Source organism: Vigna umbellata, chromosome 10 (genome assembly GCF_029865625.1).
Source record: "Vigna umbellata cultivar VRB3 chromosome 10, Vumbellata_1.0, whole genome shotgun sequence".
NCBI lineage: Eukaryota > Viridiplantae > Streptophyta > Magnoliopsida > Fabales > Fabaceae > Vigna > Vigna umbellata.
Window position 1 is genome coordinate 16,120,444 of NC_142174.1, and position 18,681 is coordinate 16,139,124.

General features: G+C 33.8%; 3 protein-coding genes and 1 non-coding gene across 4 annotated transcripts; 3 read left to right on the top strand and 1 right to left on the bottom strand.

Annotated features, from left to right (window-relative positions):
* The first annotated feature begins 1,620 nt into the window (after nucleotides 1-1,620).
* Nucleotides 1,621-5,103, top strand: LOC148192036 (gamma carbonic anhydrase 1, mitochondrial-like). The gene is made up of 5 exons (XM_088099882.1): nucleotides 1,621-1,851; nucleotides 1,945-2,088; nucleotides 3,879-4,004; nucleotides 4,094-4,245; nucleotides 4,495-5,103. The coding sequence occupies exons 1-5, from the start codon at nucleotides 1,737-1,739 to the stop codon at nucleotides 4,768-4,770; spliced, it is 813 nt and encodes a 270-aa protein (XP_087956008.1). The 5' UTR covers nucleotides 1,621-1,736; the 3' UTR covers nucleotides 4,771-5,103.
* Nucleotides 5,104-5,290: 187 nt separating this feature from the next.
* Nucleotides 5,291-5,362, bottom strand: TRNAE-UUC (transfer RNA glutamic acid (anticodon UUC)). The gene has a single exon. It is a non-coding gene; the product is annotated as a tRNA-Glu (tRNA).
* Nucleotides 5,363-8,682: 3,320 nt separating this feature from the next.
* On the top strand, nucleotides 8,683-14,834 carry LOC124833848 (uncharacterized). Its single transcript, XM_047308408.2, has 8 exons — nucleotides 8,683-9,174; nucleotides 9,772-13,078; nucleotides 13,152-13,224; nucleotides 13,327-13,421; nucleotides 13,502-13,567; nucleotides 13,648-13,737; nucleotides 13,990-14,166; nucleotides 14,561-14,834. Exons 1-8 carry the CDS (start codon nucleotides 8,804-8,806, stop codon nucleotides 14,594-14,596), a joined length of 4,215 nt encoding a protein of 1,404 aa, XP_047164364.2. The 5' UTR covers nucleotides 8,683-8,803; the 3' UTR covers nucleotides 14,597-14,834.
* Nucleotides 14,835-17,447: 2,613 nt separating this feature from the next.
* Nucleotides 17,448-18,141, top strand: LOC124833854 (uncharacterized). Its single transcript, XM_047308416.2, has one exon. The coding sequence runs from the start codon at nucleotides 17,516-17,518 to the stop codon at nucleotides 17,894-17,896; it is 381 nt and encodes a 126-aa protein (XP_047164372.2). The 5' UTR covers nucleotides 17,448-17,515; the 3' UTR covers nucleotides 17,897-18,141.
* Nucleotides 18,142-18,681: the final 540 nt, after the last annotated feature.

Sequence of the window (18,681 nt, forward strand, 5' to 3'; positions counted from 1 at the left end):
ATTACAAATGAATATCCAAACACGACTTCAAAATCTAATGTTATGGAAAGATAAATAATTTTTTAATATACATTACCAAAAAATAGAACTCGTTTCAACTTTAGGTAAAATATATCTTTAGTGTAAAAACGTGAAATATTTCACGTTAATTTTTAAAATTAAAAAATGAATTTATAATTTTTTTCATATTTTATCTCATTTCCTAAAGCTACTCCGTAATAATGCATGTATATTTTTTTAATACCTTATTTTACTATTGTCTCATATTTTGTAAAATCGGTCCAAGTTAATTTTTTCTCCTTACAACATTAAAAATCTAAGGACGTAATTGTCCATTTGCCCAGAAGTGAATGAGGTGTCCAGTTTTGTAATACATGTCATGCTGAGGTCAATTAAGAAGTAAATTTTAAAAATAAAAATTGAAGAAGTTTCCTTTTCCTTTACCATGCCCATCATCTACCTTTTCTTCACCTTCGTCATCACCATAAATCTTCATTCTTTTAACACAAACATTATCACATCTCACATGTACAAATAGAAAAACAACAATCTATTATCCCTTTCTTCATCTCGAACCCACAATCAACACACCATTCTAGCACTGTCATTTTTCAAGTTCAACGCATACACAATAACACTCAAAACTCACACAGTCATCATCATCATCCAAAATCTCCATTCTCTTTCGCTTTCTCCTCTGTCCATTCACTCATAAAAAAATACAAAAAGCAAAGGGGAGTTACCATTCCACCACCACCCAACACATTGAACGCTGAAATAACAAAGCAATTAAAAACAGGGAGCAAGGTAAAGAGAAATCCCAAATTGCAAGATAATGAACACCAAAACCTAAAACGCGAAATCAATCCAAGAAAAGAAACTCAATTCGCAAACAAAGAAAAAAACCCAAAAACATAAAAATCAACCTTGATTCAAAACCATAATCTGAAATTTCTAAAATTTGCAAGATCTGAAACATAAGAAAAGAAACCCCAAAACACTACAATCTGAAATCTCCTTCTTGTGAAACACTCTTAAATCAGAAAAAAAAAAGGGAGGAGAAACACTATGTTGCGTCTTCAAGTTGGAGATTATCAAGAGTCATAGTCTTTTGGTTTGGTTGATGAGGCTAGTTAAAGACAAGAGACATTCAAATAGAATCTGCCAAGGATAGTGTGCTTGGATTCAGAAAACCATATTCAATTGTCAGGACAATTTGATCAGTTACCATATAACTAGACTAGACAGATCATTTATGACTAACTAAGATGGACATTACACCGTTAAACTTTTAAAGTTCCATAAGTAAAAAAAATCAATTTGAACCGTTTTTAGAAAATACGAGACAATATTGATCAAATAAGGATATGACTACTTTGACCACATCCTAAACTAGGGATTAAATATTTTTTTAATAAAAACGGAGTAAGTAGCCTTTATTTACATTTTCTTAAATCACAACCCTACGGTATTAATTTCAAACAAGGGGAGCAGGTTGTAAGAAGGTGAATCTCTCTCTTTTTTTTGTTGTTGAAAAGGTAAATGAAATTTCTAAACCTATGGAAGTGGCTTTTAATTTATTTTTTTGGTCTGTACAAAATTTATGTAAATAGTGAAAATGTTTTCCAGAAATTAGAGGTGTGAGTGAAGAGAGAACAGAAGAGGAGAGAGAGAGAGAGAAGAGAAGATCGGAGCAGAAGTGAAGCGGCAGTACCCGAACCACTAGTAATAGCAGAATGGGAACCTTAGGCAGAGCTTTCTACGCCGTCGGATTTTGGATCCGAGAGACCGGCCAAGCCATCGATCGTCTTGGCTCTCGCCTCCAAGGCAACTACCTCTTCCAAGAACAGCGTATGATTTCCTTCAACTTTTCATTTTCATTTCCATTTAATCTGGGTTTCATTTCAATCTTCAATGTTTCTTATCTCGATTTCAAATTTACAGTCTCTAGGCATCGACCTCTGATGAATCTCTTCGACAAATGTCCCTCCGTTCACAAGGATGCGTTTGTGGCCCCCAGTGCCTCCCTCCTCGGCGATATTCACGTCGGCCCAGCTTCCTCCATTTGGTATGGATGTGTTCTCAGAGGTAAACCCTACCACCATCACGCTGTTTCCAAATTTTATTTTCAGTGACTAGGGTTTGTTTACTTCGTCTGAGATTAGCCTTCCTGGGAACGTATAGGTTTACAAATGAATGTCTATTTTACACTTGTTTGATACAATACAACTACAAGAATGGCAAACCGTTTTAAGTGATTTTGGGTTCTCCTTCAATTGCTGGAATCGTAATGTTCAGAGACTCGGCCTCACGGGCACACTATCAGTATTTGTATTTGTCTGAAATGCATGTGTTAGGAAGAAGTGTGGCTGGTGAGAAATTAGTAATTTTCTTGCTAACGGAAAATTTTGCAAGTGAAGTGAACTTTTCCTTCAAAATAGACTTTTCTGTTCTTAGAAGAAACAATAAATGTCATAGACTTCTCTCGTAAGTTAAAAATCAGCTCCTGCACAAGTTAAAATAAGGTTTTGGAAAAGCTAATTTGAGTGATATTAATAAATTAGTTTATGTAAAAGTTAGTTTTAGCTTATGGATAGGCTTCTTTCATTTTTTTTTCTTTTTCTTTTTCTATAAGCACCAATTGAGAAATTTATTCAAGCTGGACCAAAATGTGTAAGTGTACCTCTATTATATCCGAACACTCACCTTCATTCACGGAATTTCAAATTCATTTCTTGCCAAGGGTATGCTTGGATCCACGTTTGTTGGTAAACATGATTCCAATTCAAGTTTTAGACTCCAGTCTAATTGATTTCATTAGCAATATCTTTTACATCAACACTAATGTGAGTCATCATGTCTGTCCCGTGTATACCTTTCAAGCTTGTGGTTCCAAATCCTTGGCGTCAACATTCATTTTATAGTTTACAATAACCTGAAGACCAGAAAGGTTACGTGACGTCCTTTAAGTTCCACAATGCCATACTACAGGACAAAGATAATAATGATAAATTTGAAGTGACAAATGAGGCACGTGCAGCTCACACCCAAAAATGGCTAAAATTGCTGAACTTGAACCATAGGCGTTTTCAATTAAATATTTTTTCTTATATCAATATTTTTAATACTGACATCATAACAGAAAAAAAATAGTGGAAGATTACTTTACATAGTTCCGTTTCCTGTCAATGTTGTCACATTTGCTGTAGGTCAAACTTGTGTTGCATTATGAATTACTTCTCTTATTTGTATCTTTTTGTTTGTTGCTTTATATGCTACTGTTATATTAATTCATTTTCTAAGACCTCATCTTATGCATATTATTTCAAATTAACAAATTGCAATACTAAAGACGCCTACATAATAGTGTGTATGTGTATGCACCTTAAAACCTATTTTGGGCGATTACTTGTCTGAAATCAATTTTTATTGCAACTTTCCCAGCTGTATTTTGTATCTAAACCAATTTTCCAATATCTTTAATCTAAACCAAAAATCACATTACTCCAAACTCACATTTACTCAGAATTACTTTAATAAATCATGTTGATTAAAAATTAATCATCAAAAACATATCCAATCACGCATTAAGTTACTATGCATTTCCTTTTGCTTTCTGAGTAAGATAGTGTGGACCAGACGTTTGTTTCCTCATTCACTTTTCATTGCTTCAACTCACATTCCAATGGACTGTGAAAGGCACCTGTTGTACCTCTGCGTTTGCTATGTTATATGCATGTACTCATAATCATTTACAGGCATATTGCATACTATATATCCGGGAGTTGAGTTCTGATGTTTCCCAGTTTCCTCATTCCTATATTTGTGCTTCTCTCGCTATTTTATACCTCTGACTGAACATTATGCTTTGTGTGAAGGTGATGTTAACGGCATAGTTATTGGATCTGGAACTAATATACAAGACAATTCTCTTGTTCATGTTGCCAAGTCTAATTTAACTGGAAAAGTCTTACCAACAATCATTGGAGATAATGTTACTGTAGGTGAGTGAATGTGATGAATTATTATTTTGTGAATGACTTAAGCATTGTTTTAGTGTGAACTCTGTATAAGTTTTGACCTGTGATTTTAGGTCATAGTGCTGTGTTACAAGGATGTACTGTTGAGGATGAGGCATTTATTGGCATGGGTGCAACCTTGCTTGATGGTGTGTATGTTGAGAAACATGCCATGGTTGCTGCTGGAGCCCTTGTTAGGCAGAATACGAGGATCCCTTATGGAGAGGTTTGTATGAACCTTCTGTTTTCCTTTGGAGAGAATGGGAATGTGATTTGTTCTGCTCTCTCTGTCTTTTGAATATTTAAATTAAATGAAGTTACACGTGTTATGATTTCTTGGAGTTATCAATGGAAGTTTTCTAACCACTCAGACCTAAATTTAAATGGATGGTTCAAAAGGTCTTCTTCATCTAATGTATATCAGGCATGAGATTGTCCTTGTATCTTTAAACTGAAAGACTGCTTTTAATTGCAGGTTTGGGGAGGTAATCCAGCAAAGTTCCTGAGGAAGCTCACAGAAGATGAAATGACCTTCTTCTCACAGTCTGCCTTAAATTATTCCAATTTGGCTCAAGCTCATGCTGCTGAAAATGCAAAAGAACTTGAGGAGACAGAATTTGTAAAAGTTCTTAGCAAGAAATTTGCTCCACGTGGTGAGGAATATGATTCAATACTAGGTGGTGGTCAAGAAACACCCGCTGAGCTTAACCTTCAGGATAAAGTTTTGCTAGACAAAGCTCCCAAGGCTTAATTTCTTTCTTTTTTTTCTAGTATCTTTTATGTTCGATTTTCCGGAGAATGGCTGGCTGCTTTCATTTCCTATAAGTTTGGAGAGCTTTTGCTGTTATATCAAATGTCAACACATGCTGCACGTGACTTTATTCATCTCTGTGTTTAATAAGAAGCCTTACTTTTTGTTTCTGGATAATGATCGCAATTCAACAGTTTGGTAATAGTTACAGTCATCAATGGACACATGTGCAGCTTCCTGCACTGTAGTTGGGAATGTACTTTAAAATAAAGATATCAGTTCAGATATGTTGGATGAACCAGTACTTATGGATTATTATTTTTTTTTTCTGTCCATGCTATGCATTTCATTATAAATTATTTATGTATTTAAATTATTTATAAAATCAAATATAATAATTTAAACATAATGATATCTAATATAAAAATGAATTTAATTTATTTTAATTTTATAAAGCGGAAATTGATATAATTTTTTAAGATATTTCATTTTCTTTCTAATCATCATTATTAATAAAAAATTCCGTTGCCGGGAATCGAACCCGGGTCTCCTGGGTGAAAGCCAGATATCCTAACCGCTGGACGACAACGGAATTGTTTGATAGTATTCGCAGTAAAAGTAAAGTGTAGATTATTTCTCGCTTCAATGCTCTGAAAGAGTCTTGATAATATTTAATTAATAAATAGCACAATATTACTCAAAATAACGTCAGTATAATTTAGTTATTAGACATAGAAAAAAATAACATCAGTATAATTCTAATTATTAGACATAGAAAAGATTCTACGGAAAGTCAAAGTATAACTATGTCTTTTTTGTTAGTTTAACTAAATAAAATTATAATATTTTTATTATAAAATAAAATATTTACTGTGTATTCTATTTCAAATTTTTTAGTTTTCTTAAAAATTTAAATTAATTATAAAAAATTAGCTCAAAAACACACATACGCATAATGTCTGTATACGCATGTTTATTTAAATTTTAAAAATAATAATTAAAAGGGTAAAATTAAAACAACAAAATAAAACATTAAAGAGGTGTATTTTTGTTATATATAAGTATAGATTATATTTTATTGGCTATTTATGTTTTCATACAAAACAATTTTATTGAGACAAGTATTTTTTTTTTATGAATTAACATATGTCCTAATCAGAAATCACATGCCAATATCTTGAATAAAATCTTCATTCTCAACACTAATATATCGCAACAGAGTAAGTATATTTATTACACAATAAACTTAAGGAAAATTAAATATGCACTATTTGAATTGGTCATTTGTCATGAAATATATTTTTTCCGATTAAAATGTTATTTTTAACTCATTCTTAGTAACATGATGTACGTTTCAAATATTTACCAATGTTGGAGATGATTAATCTTATAACCCAACTCAATTGACTATCTTTAATGAATTTTTATTTTTAAGTTAATATTTTAATCATCAAATTTTAGCTTACAATGTTAACTTAGTTAAAACTTTTAAATAAATATAACGTTATTCTTTTCATATTAAGTTATAAATCTAAATAAAATTTAAATAATCTTAAATTTGGATTTTTCTCTCATTTTTTAAAAAATTCTTTGTATTTTTAATTGGATTATTAAGTTAAGTGTGATGTGATTTTTTAAGAGTAAGGTGATTTCTTTTATATTTGAATTGATAAGCCAACTCGACTTATCACGAATTGAATTTAGATAGAATAACTCAAATTTTTATTGGATCAAATGCATTTTTTGTCTTTGTAATTTTTTTTAATTTAATCTGGTTCAAACTGTCAAGTTGACTCACAAATTTTAATCAATTTTAACAGTTGTAATTATAATAGATATATATTTTAAAACATTGAAATAAATTATTAAATACAATTTTCATTAGATAATATAAATTTAAATTAAATATTCATTATAAAAATATTTATATTATAATTTAATGTGAATATGTTTTATTATTGATAATTTATATAAGATAAAACTATTATTATTTTTTAAATAATAGTATTTCATAAAATGAAATTAAAACATGTTTTTAAAAATTTATTTTATCAAATGACTAAGTAATGAAATATCATAAAAAGAAGAGTAGTATAGAAAAAATAATAATTTATTTATATATATTATTTTATGAAATAAAAAATAAAATATATTAAATAATGAAATAATTATAAATTATATTAAATGATGAAGTAATTATAAAAAAATATTTTAAATATAAATCATGGATAAAAATATAAATTACTTCTCTAAAAATATGTGACAGAAAAATGGAAAATATCAAATAGTTAAACATAAGTAAAAAAAGTAACTTCTTTAATATTTTTTTCCTTATATTATAATAAATAGAAAAAATAAATAAATACTTTAAAACACTCACGAACGTTAAAGACTGGCGGACGGATGATATCGCATGCTATGGATCGGACGGACGCCTTTTCACTTGCTCTTGGCTGAGGGCTGGACGCGTTGGGAAGGGCCGAACGGGCTCTCGTCTTCAAGTCCTGGTTGTAGTATTCGTCCTCTCCCTCCTCGCTTTCCAAGCCGGGCGGTCGTGTACCTGTCAAAGGCACTCCGACGCTTAAGTCAGTAACGTGACCAGAACTCTTACCTGGAACCTTTATTTATACTGATTGTAATGGACTTTTACCTTTCGTGGGCCTGATAACGGTCCAATCATACCTTAATCTTCGTTAAGGACTTTAATGAAACATTAGCGTTTAACCGTGTAGTCGACCAAGTGCGGGTCGGTTGGGAAGGATGGTCGGGCAGGGATGTCAACCTGGGTGGGCGGCCATCTGGTTCTACTGTCCGGTCACACTGGACGCTCGGTCCTAATTGCCCACCTGGGTGGACGTTCGGTTCATGAATGGCCGACCTTGGAGGGTCACTCGGTCCATGTGTGGTCGGGCAGCGTTAACTTGGACGCTCAGTCTCGATGTTCGACCCAGGTAGACGTTCGGTTCATAAATGGGGAGGGTCAAACGATACATAAATCATAAATAAAAACGTAAATAAATTAGGTCTTTATTGACATGTGATATTTAAAAAAGACTAATAATTGAGATTGTTGTTAACAAAATAAATCTCAATAAGAAAATAACTTTTTTAATATTTTTTATATTATAATAAAAAATAAATAGATATTAAAAGAGGGCAATAAAGAGAACGTTTACTTTTTATTTTTAGTTTGGAAAGGTGAATATATCCAACAATGTGACTTAATAGTAAATATGAAGTGGCCAACACAAGGTCCCATTCCATTGCACCTTTATTTTTAATTCCATTGCATCTTCTACAAGGCTCTGTTTGTTTCCATGATTACCGTTCAACATCAATTTTAATTCAAACTATTCAAACAGTATAGTTATCTTTTAAAATCACCTTTTAATATATATTATCCAAACACTCAAATAAAAATTAGGAACGAGGCGCCTTGTATACATAATTAATTTTACAAAATTTAATTAATTTATCAACGGTCTAAAATAAGCATAAAGTTGGTGGATTATAATCGAGGAAAGAAGAATAAAAAGTTGATTGAGACATTTACCCCACAACGTACAAAGTCCAAACAAACAAATCTAACTCCAATTATACAACATAGGACAGTACCGGAATGCATCACCTTTGTTTTTGTCTGCTTGTTTTTAACATAAATAAATCGGCATGGATCTCGCTTCATTTCATTTGTAGTAAACATAGATTTTCCCATATTTCAACCCACATTTTCCACATTAAATTCATCATTTCATTTTCACCTTTTAGAACATGGTAACAAATTAAAAGTATAAAAACAATAAATGAAACCATAAGGTGAATATTAACAAAGAAAACTTATGTTTTGTTCATTAAATATTCAAAGAAATGTCCACTGTTTTAAGACCGTTATCGTCATTTCACGCTTCATCTTTATGTTTTACACCTTGGAATTTTCACTCTCTTTTGGTCGTTCCCTGACAGTTTCTGCACACCACGCTACACTTCACTCCACTCAGAGAAGCAGGAGTGACCGTAGAGAAGAAGAAAACCAATGGCGCATTCTCGGCAACCGAACAAAGCTGGCGTCACGCTCTCTAACAAGATCAACAGCAATGGGACCTTCTCCTCCAGTAAGACTCTATACGACGACGTTTACGGTGGTCCTCCCAAGTTCGGCGTTTCAACCCTCTCCCCTCGTTTCGAAGACTACCGTGAGATTTTCGGAAGCTTCCACACCGCACGCGCTTCCTCCATTCCATTGCTCGATCTTCCCGCCGTCCACGACGCCGATGCCTTCTTCGATCCCCGAAGCCACTCTTTCAACTACACCGAAGTTTTCGGTGCGTTGGATTTTGAGCTTCTGTCCGACAACTTATTTCACCGCCACACTGCTCTCAACGCTGCCTCCTCTGAAGAAGCCTGGTAATGCCAATGCTGCTACTCTCCTAGCTAACTACCTTACTTCGTTTTTTAGTTCGCGATCCCTTCGCGGGTTCTGTTTTCTTTTATGCGAGGAGTAGTTTAGAGGATTGGCAACTGAGTTTCTTGCTCGTTTTTATGTTTGGCTCTTTTAGAGTGATTTAATGACTTTGATGGAGGGAAATCGTCGCATTTGGTTAGGGGTGGGGCGTTCTTGTGATTTAATTTAATGAATTGTGTGCTTGGAAAATTAGTTCTTCTGTGATGAAATTGGGGGTCGCTTTTGCTCTTGAGGACTTTGATCTTTAGTCACTTTTGTTTTTCCAGTGAAACAGGATTAGTGTGTTGGAGATTAACAGTTCAAGTGGTGAACTAGTTGTAGTTTATTATGATATATGGAATCGTGGACTCTTGATATCTGTAATTCCAGGTCTTATGCTTTAAAGTATTTTTGTGCATGTTGTTAAATTTGCTTAATTGCGCTAAGTACATACACACAGATTATTGGTTTCAGTTTACGTCAACAAATTCAAATGTTGCTTAGACTGTATTCAATGCAAATAGTTCTGCAATGTAATCATGAACTTTCATCATTTACAGGAGTCCTGCAGAAACTGATTCATTTTCTGAAGAGTTAGATCAATCTGCAATTAATCAAAGCTTTTGGAATGGAAATATTTTCCACTCTGTTGATGGTAATGTGGGATCGAACATTCTGTATCATAATAAGGTCAATGGTACAAGCAATGAACATATGTCAAAGGGGAAAAATCAGTCGAGTCAGCTGCATGCTGTTCCTGGTTTCGGACAAGTATACGATGAAACTACAGAATTGCATCGAACCGATTCCTCCGGTCAAGTTGCTGATGATATTGATCTTGATCTTGATATGGAATTTAGTGCCGAGAAAGTGAAGGGAGACCACCCAAGGGCAACAACCATGTCAAAACTACGCAATTTTACCTCTGGGGAACAGACTTTTGACAGTGATCTAAATCTTCAAAATGGAGGAAGCGAAAAGGATTCTCATTCTGGTGAGATGTTCGTAAGTGTGTCTGACATCAACCTCAGAAGTATCCCTTCTCAAGTGCCTCCTCCATCTCGTCCACCTCCTGTACTTGATGCAATGAAGGACATGTGTGGACTTCATTCAAACAGCAGACTGGTTGCTTCAGAAGAGACACCTGGTGCTGTTTCACCACCTTTCTTTGATGCGGAGGATCATATGAATTCGTCTGCTACAGCTTCTGCTGATGCTATGAATGAAGCAATGCTTAGAGCAGAAGCAAAACTTAAGAGTACCAAAGAATTAAAAGGGAGAAAGAAATGGGATTGTGAAACCTATTTAAAATCAGGTTATGATGTAAAAGTTAATGAAGCAAAGATTTGTAAGGATATCACTGGATTAAATAGCTTGAATGATGAGACAGCGCTGGGAAGTTATGACTGGAGACATTCAAATGCAAAATTATCTGTCACAGATGACAGGCAGGAATTTAAGAAAGCTTCCCCAGAAGCTATAGACAATTTAGAAGGGAAAAGAGCGGTAAACATTTTTGAGGAAAAAGACAAAATGGAATCCCGATCATCTATAGAATCCGATGGAAGCACAGAAGTTGGAACATGGAAAGATGAATATGAATTTTTTGAATTGGCGGGAATGGAAGAATCTAGAATGGTAACTCAAACTGCAAAGCAGAGTAAGAATTTGATGCAAGGTACTGGAGCTCAAAAGCATGGTCAGAAGGAAAGAGAGACATCTAATGTGCTAGAAAAGTGTAAACAAGTAAAAGCAACGGAAGGAAATTATCAGGTGGAGGAGTACGAGAAAAAATATAAAACAACAAAAGAGGCTCGTGAACATGATGAAAACATTATGAATCCTGAAGGATCTAATTTGAAACGGAGGCAAAGAGAGCACATGAAGAGGGAAAAAATGCCCAAAGTATTTGAGGAGGAAGAAAATGAGAAGAGTATAAAAATAGCCCACCAGCATGGAAAAAGTGAAAAGAAAGTAATTGAAGCTGACCAATCCGCAATCATGGAAGACATGTGTGAGATGGGACACGGAGAGCATAAACAAGCAGAAATCCATGAACTCATAGAAGTGGATAGACAAATAGCAAATGACATTCAGCAGGCCACGGGACTCAGGGAAAATCAGAAGAAACTAAGGGATGTTGAAAAGCAACAACAGAACATGAATAGGCGCAAGCACTCTGAGAAAATGGAGGAAAATAAAAAAACACAAAGTGAAGCTTTTGCTATAGGACAAACTGACCAGGAGGAAAAACTGAAAGGTTCTGGGAATCTGGAAAATATTGTTGAAAGATCAAATGTGGTTTTTGAATCTGATCACACTGAGGAAACATGCAAAAGTGAAAAAGAAATGAGATCGAAACTAGGTAAACGGATTCAGATGAATAAGGGACTGAAAGAAGCTCACGAAAGAGTAGAAATTGAGAAAAGCTTCAAAAGTTCTTTTGAAAATGAAGAAAGTGATGGAGGCGTAATACCTGCCTTCAGGTGGGATGAGAATGGAAAGTGGCTTAAGGAAGACATTGAACTGGAAGTAAAGGAGATAAGGCTGAAAGAGGCTTCTAAGCAGAGGGAAAATAAGGCATATGAAAAAGATCAAAGTACAAAGGAATTTGAAGATTTTTATGATGGGCATAGAGAAGGAAATAGACTTTCAGAATCAGGGGACGGGGAAGGGATTCAGAAAGTTATGAATCAAACTCCAGTGCAAGAACAGATTAATAGGATGCTGAGTGAGGATCAAAAGAAAAAAGTCACCGAGAGCACATCAAGCCAAACATTTGCCATGGAAGGGAGTGTAGCTGTATCAAATGAGAATAGACACCTGGAGCAATCTGAGAATATGGACAAAGATGGTGGAATGGAAAAATGTAAGGGACTGAACAAGGCTTTGGATGACAAGGAAAGGAAAGACGGGGGAAACACGAAGAATGCTAAAGCAACTGATGAGACATGGGAAATAGAGAGTGACGAAGATCTAGCTACTCAATCAGCCTCCATGCATGAAGAATTTATTAGGAAACTGAAGGTATTCAAAGAATCTGCTGCTGACCGAAATATTGGAAAGATGAGAACTGAATGCAAAGTTGGAGAAAAGCAATTGAAAGGGGTAGGGATGGAAAATCAACTGGATGATGTAAAGTTCAGTGCACCCGAACAAATGACTGCAGGAGATGCAGAGCATTCAAAAACCCAGTCAGAAAAGGAGGAAGACACAGTGACAAAGGTTGATTGCAGAAGGAGCACAGAAACCGCTGAACCTGTTGTTCAGGAGACTGTAAATGCTCAGAAAACTGCCCAGTTGTTTCATATTGGTCAATCCACAGAAAGCAAAACTAAGAGTATTAATGAAAAATCTGCAATAATTAAAGATACTGAAAGGATGAAAAGAGAAAATGAGTCGGAAAATGATCGTCTTAGAAAGATGGAAGAGGAGGTGGATAGAGAAAAAGAAGTTGAGAAAGCAGTGCTGGAGGCCGAGAGGGAAAGGGAAAGGGAAAAAGATAGAATGGCTGTTGATAGAGCAACTTTTGAGACTCGGGATAGGGCATACGCTGAAGCTTGTGAAAGGGAAGAAAGGGCTGCATTTGAAAGAGCAACTATGGAAGCACGGTACAAAGCTCTGGCAGAGGCCAGGGAAAGACTTGAGAAGGCATGTGCTGAGGCCAGGGACAAGTCACACATTGATAAAGAAACTACAGAGGCAAGATTGAAAGCAGAACGTGCTGCTGTAGAAAGAGCAACTGCAGAGGCTCAAGACCGGGCCCTGGAGAAGTTAAAGAATGAAAGGACTGCGTTTGAGTCCAGAGAACCGTTAGAGAGATCTGTATCTGACAATTTTTGTGGAAGACAGGACTCTTCATCCTCAGTAAGTATCTGTTTAAATCTATTGTTGATAAATTGTGCATTGTCCATCATATTTCTAATGAATTAAATAATAGGATATGCTGGATCCACAGTTTCAGAACTCTAGCCCCTCAACGGTTTCCAGACATCCATATTCTCTTTATGGTGGTATGTAAAATTGTTCCTGCAATGCTTTAGTATGTAGTCTCGTTTAATATTTTACCATATCCTGCTAATTAATCTTGGCTAAATATTTCAATTTCTTTAAAGCTGCCTCTTTTTCTGAGAGATCAGAAAGAGAAGGTGAATCAGCTCAGAGATGTAGAGCTAGACTGGAGAGGCATCGCCGAACAGCTGAGCGTGCAGTAAGATCTTCAATCTTTTGATGATCAAATATAAATGCACATACACAATGACATAATGATGAATTTTCTGCAAATTTCAGGCAAAAGCTTTGGCAGAAAAGAATATGCGTGACCTTCTAGCTCAGAAGGAGCAAGCTGAGAGAAATGTGATCCATATAATTTTTCTCTTTGTATAAATTGTTGTTTATGTGGCTCATTGGTTACTCAAGTCTGCTGCTGTTTGCAGAGACTATCAGAGACTCTGGATGCTGAAGTAAGGAGGTGGTCAGGTGGAAAAGAAGGAAACTTGCGTGCCTTACTTTCTACATTGCAATATGTAGGTGCACATATTCTGAACTAGGTTTATGCTGCTTCTATAACCTCCTACTCCCAATTTCGCACAAATAAACAAAGTATAGTCTGTCATGTTTAGGTCGAGGTGACGTGTCTCATAATGAGATATGTATCTATTGGGATGCTTGATCAAGATGTTTAAAACTTCTGCAATTTGTAACCTTTTGAGTTGCGATGAGCAACCATCCATAATAATCTAAAATTGGTTCCATTTTTAACTTTTTTTACTTGTCAGATCCTTGGGCCTGATTCTGGGTGGCAATCAATCCCATTGACGGAGGTCATTACTTCTGCTGCTGTGAAGAAAGCTTACAGGAAGGCCACCCTGTGTGTTCATCCTGACAAATTACAGCAACGTGGGGCTAGTATTCAACACAAATACATATGTGAAAAAGTTTTTGATCTTTTGAAGGTGTGTAATGCATACAAGCTATCTTTGACTTTGTTAGTTTTATTCATTTTTTTGTTGCAAAAAAATGTCCTGTACCTGGTATGGATAAGGAGTAGGAAAAATGTTCCTGGTTCACTAAGTGGATACTGTGGAAGGTAAACTATTTAGAATGAACACTTTACACTGTACAACAAAAGCATTAGTAGGATTAAGCAAAACAAAATCATGAGTAGGCCAAAAATGAAATGAACTTGATTTCACTTATAATATTCATTTATCACATTATTTGATGAGTTCACCTGGCAGTTTAAGTTTATTGCTTTTTATGCTTCATCTCTAGTTATTTAATGACAAAGCTTTGTAGTTCGGTTAAGCTTCATACACTTCACTAATTATTATACTTCATCTACTTCAGGAAGCTTGGAACAAATTCAACTCAGAGGAGCGGTAACATGCCTGGCGGCCCAGGTCTGGTTTTTCTCTCTCCCTTTCTCTTGCAATTGTGTATAGAAGCCTCACCTTTGCCGGAAGGCACGCAGTCCCAGCTTCCAAAAACTTTTATAATTATTTTGTCAAAGTATATGTTCTGTTGTAATAGTCTCATCAAGAGTAAATAGATACATAAATTATGAAGCTGTAGAAGCTAAATTGGCAATTTGTATGAGCAAAATATTTGTTATTATCACTTATTAATAATCTTTAAGAAAAAAAGGTACCAAGAAAGAAAGTGGACAAAATTCGTTGGATGTTATCGAAGCCATATTTAACAAGATTGCCTACTTACCCTAGTTTTAGTGGTGCAAGATTAGCTATTGTTCATATTGCACATCTTATTATCATGTATTAACATTCGTATTTGTTAAAAATTTCAGTCACATTAAGTTTTGTTAGTTAGTTCCATAGGCATGGACGCAACTATCGAACTGCTTAAAAGAGGGAGAATGTGTCCAAGGTGGCGCTAAATTCAGACTTTAATTTTGGAGAGGGATTGTCGGGATTAGAACAACTAGGGATGACATGTTAGGCAGAAGTAGTGTCATTCTATTATCTATCATATTATTTGCAACAACAAAAAATTCATTTGTTATCCATTTATTATCATCAGATATTAATTTAAAATATACTTACGAATATATCAATGAATATTTACAGATATTTAAAATAAAATATTTTATAAATTTTTAAAATAAAATAATAAAAAAATATTATAAAATATAATATAATATAAAGTAAATATAAATATAAATTTAATTTTAATTAAATTAAATTTAATAAAATATAAATTAAATTAAATTTAATAAATTAAATTTTCATTTTCATTTTTTATAGATAATAAATACTTGAAAGTTTATTACAGTCAATTTATTTATAAATTAGTATTAAAATATTTATTATTCACTATTCTATTATCAAATAATAAATATATACGTAATATGCTATAAATTTTATCTGTCCGTATACAAATATTTTTGTTATTTCTATGATCATTATAATTTCATAGACATTTTAGTAATTCTGAACAGTCATTGTGTTTTAGTCTTCATCCCAGTATATATTTAGCAAGATATTATTATTTTATTTAACAAAAGTAATATTGTCATTGGCCAGTGAAAAGGGACTAAAGCCGATTTTTTTTACAATAACTTTTGGCTCTTGTTAGAACTGAATTTGAGTTTACCTTAGATATAAAACTTTGAAACTTGACACGGCTAAATGTCATACATTAGAAGGTTGGACTGAAAAGCATCACGAAAACAATGACAATTGTTGCAACACTGTTTGGGTTGTATTTGATGTTACAATCTTCTTATCAACAGGCCACTGGAAAGTATTGGCAGACTCTGTCATAGTGGTTTGTTTCTTTGGGCTACTTCTCAAATTCAGAACAGCTTATAGTCAAGTCTCACCCCAACCAAAAAATAAGGATTTTTTATATTATAAATTCAATTAGTGTTACTTTTTAAAAAAATATAATCAATAATGTACACATTATTGATATATAAAAGACTTAATTTTTGTCATACTCAATTATATAACAATGAAAAACTAATTAGACGGTATACTTAACTACTGGGAATATTACCACTACAGTTTATTAAACAATTAATATCAAGTTCAATTTTTAAAATGCCACTTTCCTATATTTTTCTTCCTTTTTATTAATTTAGGTAGTTTTTAGGAGTGTATTTGAGCTATATTAAACTTAATTAAAAATGTAAATTCAATCCTTCTATAATATCAAGTGGTGAAAACAATAATAACAAGCAACATAATAAAATTATCCATCAGTAATTTTTTCAACGAACTGTGCATGTGCATTTCTTGCGTGTGTGGGTAGGTTTTCAAAGCTTCACTCAACCAAGTCGTTAATGTATAACAAAAGAACTTTAAATTGCAGTCAAGAATATTGGTAGGCATCTCAGATTGATTCGAATTTTATTTAGAACTTACACAACGATGTCTCCATCATGAGCATTTATTTTATTAAAAGTGCTAAATAGAAATTGTCCCAAAATAACATCATAGATTATACAGGCATCGATGGTTAAATTTTAACACTTTGTTTGATAGGTTAGAAATTGGAAAAAAAAAAAGGAAGGAACTAAAAGAAAGTGAGTAAAAATAAAGTATACTGATTATAGGGGTCAAACAAAAGTACAGAGAAATTGACAAAAAAGAAGTGGAGCAGATTATGAAAAACACAATTGTTATAAATTGACTTCGATATCTTCTCTCCCTTGTTATTACATTAACTTGTGTTATTATTATAATTATAACAATATTATTTTTTATATAATAATATAATAACATATGTTAAAACTGTTTTTCTAACTATGTATTTGTCTTTTTTTTAGCATAGAGGATAAAATAAATGGTATTAGTGTGTTTTATGAAACCGTTTTTCTAACTATGGTTTCGTTTCTCACATCAACTTTCTCAGCCACGCCATCTTGTCAAGTTTTCCCACCAATTCATTTGAATGTGTCAATGTTTTCATGTGCAAGTAATAAATATTTAATGGAGACATCAATTAATGGCACTTTGACTGAGGAAACAAAGCTTGGTATGCCAAGAAAAACTAAAATGTCATATTCTCAATTTATATTTTTTGACTTTCAATTAATTGTGGATGGAGTTTTGTTGGGACGGCACCAAAGTCAGCCAAAATTTAGTCACTCCTCATGTTTTGTATACAAAACATTGAAAACAAAACACCAAGGATAACACCAAAGAGCACAGACGTAGAAAAATCGAACCAAACCTAATATATAAAATGTCCTGTATCATCACACAATATTTATCTCTCACCAATCGTTTTCCTTTCATCGTCTAAAACTCAACCATTCTTTCTCACTCAACACAGTCCAACATGTTTAGATCCACAAGCACTCGGAAAAGCCCTTCTAGGTATGAGAAATTAGATAAAGAACATGGTGGCAGTGGAACTTCAAATGAGGATTTTAAGAGGAGCACAAGTTTGCCTTCTCGAGCTATGGCTTCAACCTTTGGTGAGATGAATCTGCAGAGAAACCCCACGAGAAAGGGAAGTAGTAAACCTAAGGAGAAGAAGATTCACCCACTTCTCAGCCTCTTTGATTTTCGGCGGAAGAAGACGACAACAGCTAGGCCTGAATTTGCTAGGTATCTTGAGTATGTGAAGGAAGGAGGCATGTGGGATACCAATTCCAATAAACCTGTCATCTATTACAATGATTACTCATCTCAGGTTTCAGACTCAAGTGTAAGTTAGTGCTATATTTCTTCAAAGAATAATTAACGTTTGATTCTCGTGTCAAATCATCATAAGATGTTCATGAAACTTTCTATTGTTTCTTGCTGAATTTGATGACATAAATATTTATGCTTTATCATTACAAGTTGAATTGTCGGAGGCCAGATAAAAACACACTGCACATACAACATCGTTCTTCTTCCCATGATGTCATCTTTTATGAATGTTTATAAGAGATGGTTTGTGTAAAAATCATGTAAGAATATGAATACTAGAAAATGGTGACTATATGCAACAAAAACAAAAACCTGATGAATTATCCATGCAGTGAGCCGCAATCCCTGACCGCCCTCATGACGTTATCAAGTGAGAACAAGGCTATTTGACCCTTAATTATCAAGTTTATTTTGAACGTTGATTTCATCATAAATTTTATGCTTTTTTTTCATGCATTTGTGTGGTATAATAATAATAAATTAACGTATATGAATGATTTAATATTAACTTGTCAAAAAATTGATTTTCTCATGCACTCAACTCGAATGAAAAGCAAATGTATATATCCTCCAACGTTTTACGCAATTGCATGTATTCTCATACTCTATATCATGGACAACAACAGTTTAAATACTTTAACTCGGTGTGTTATGCTTGGAGAATGAACCAGGAAACAGATTTTTGAAAAGGGGGTTTCAAAACTAGGAAAAAGAATTCATAGATTTGATTTTTTTACATATTATTGAATTTTATATGTAATGACTTTTTCACTGTTGCTATGTGTATGATGGTCATCTCACCACAAT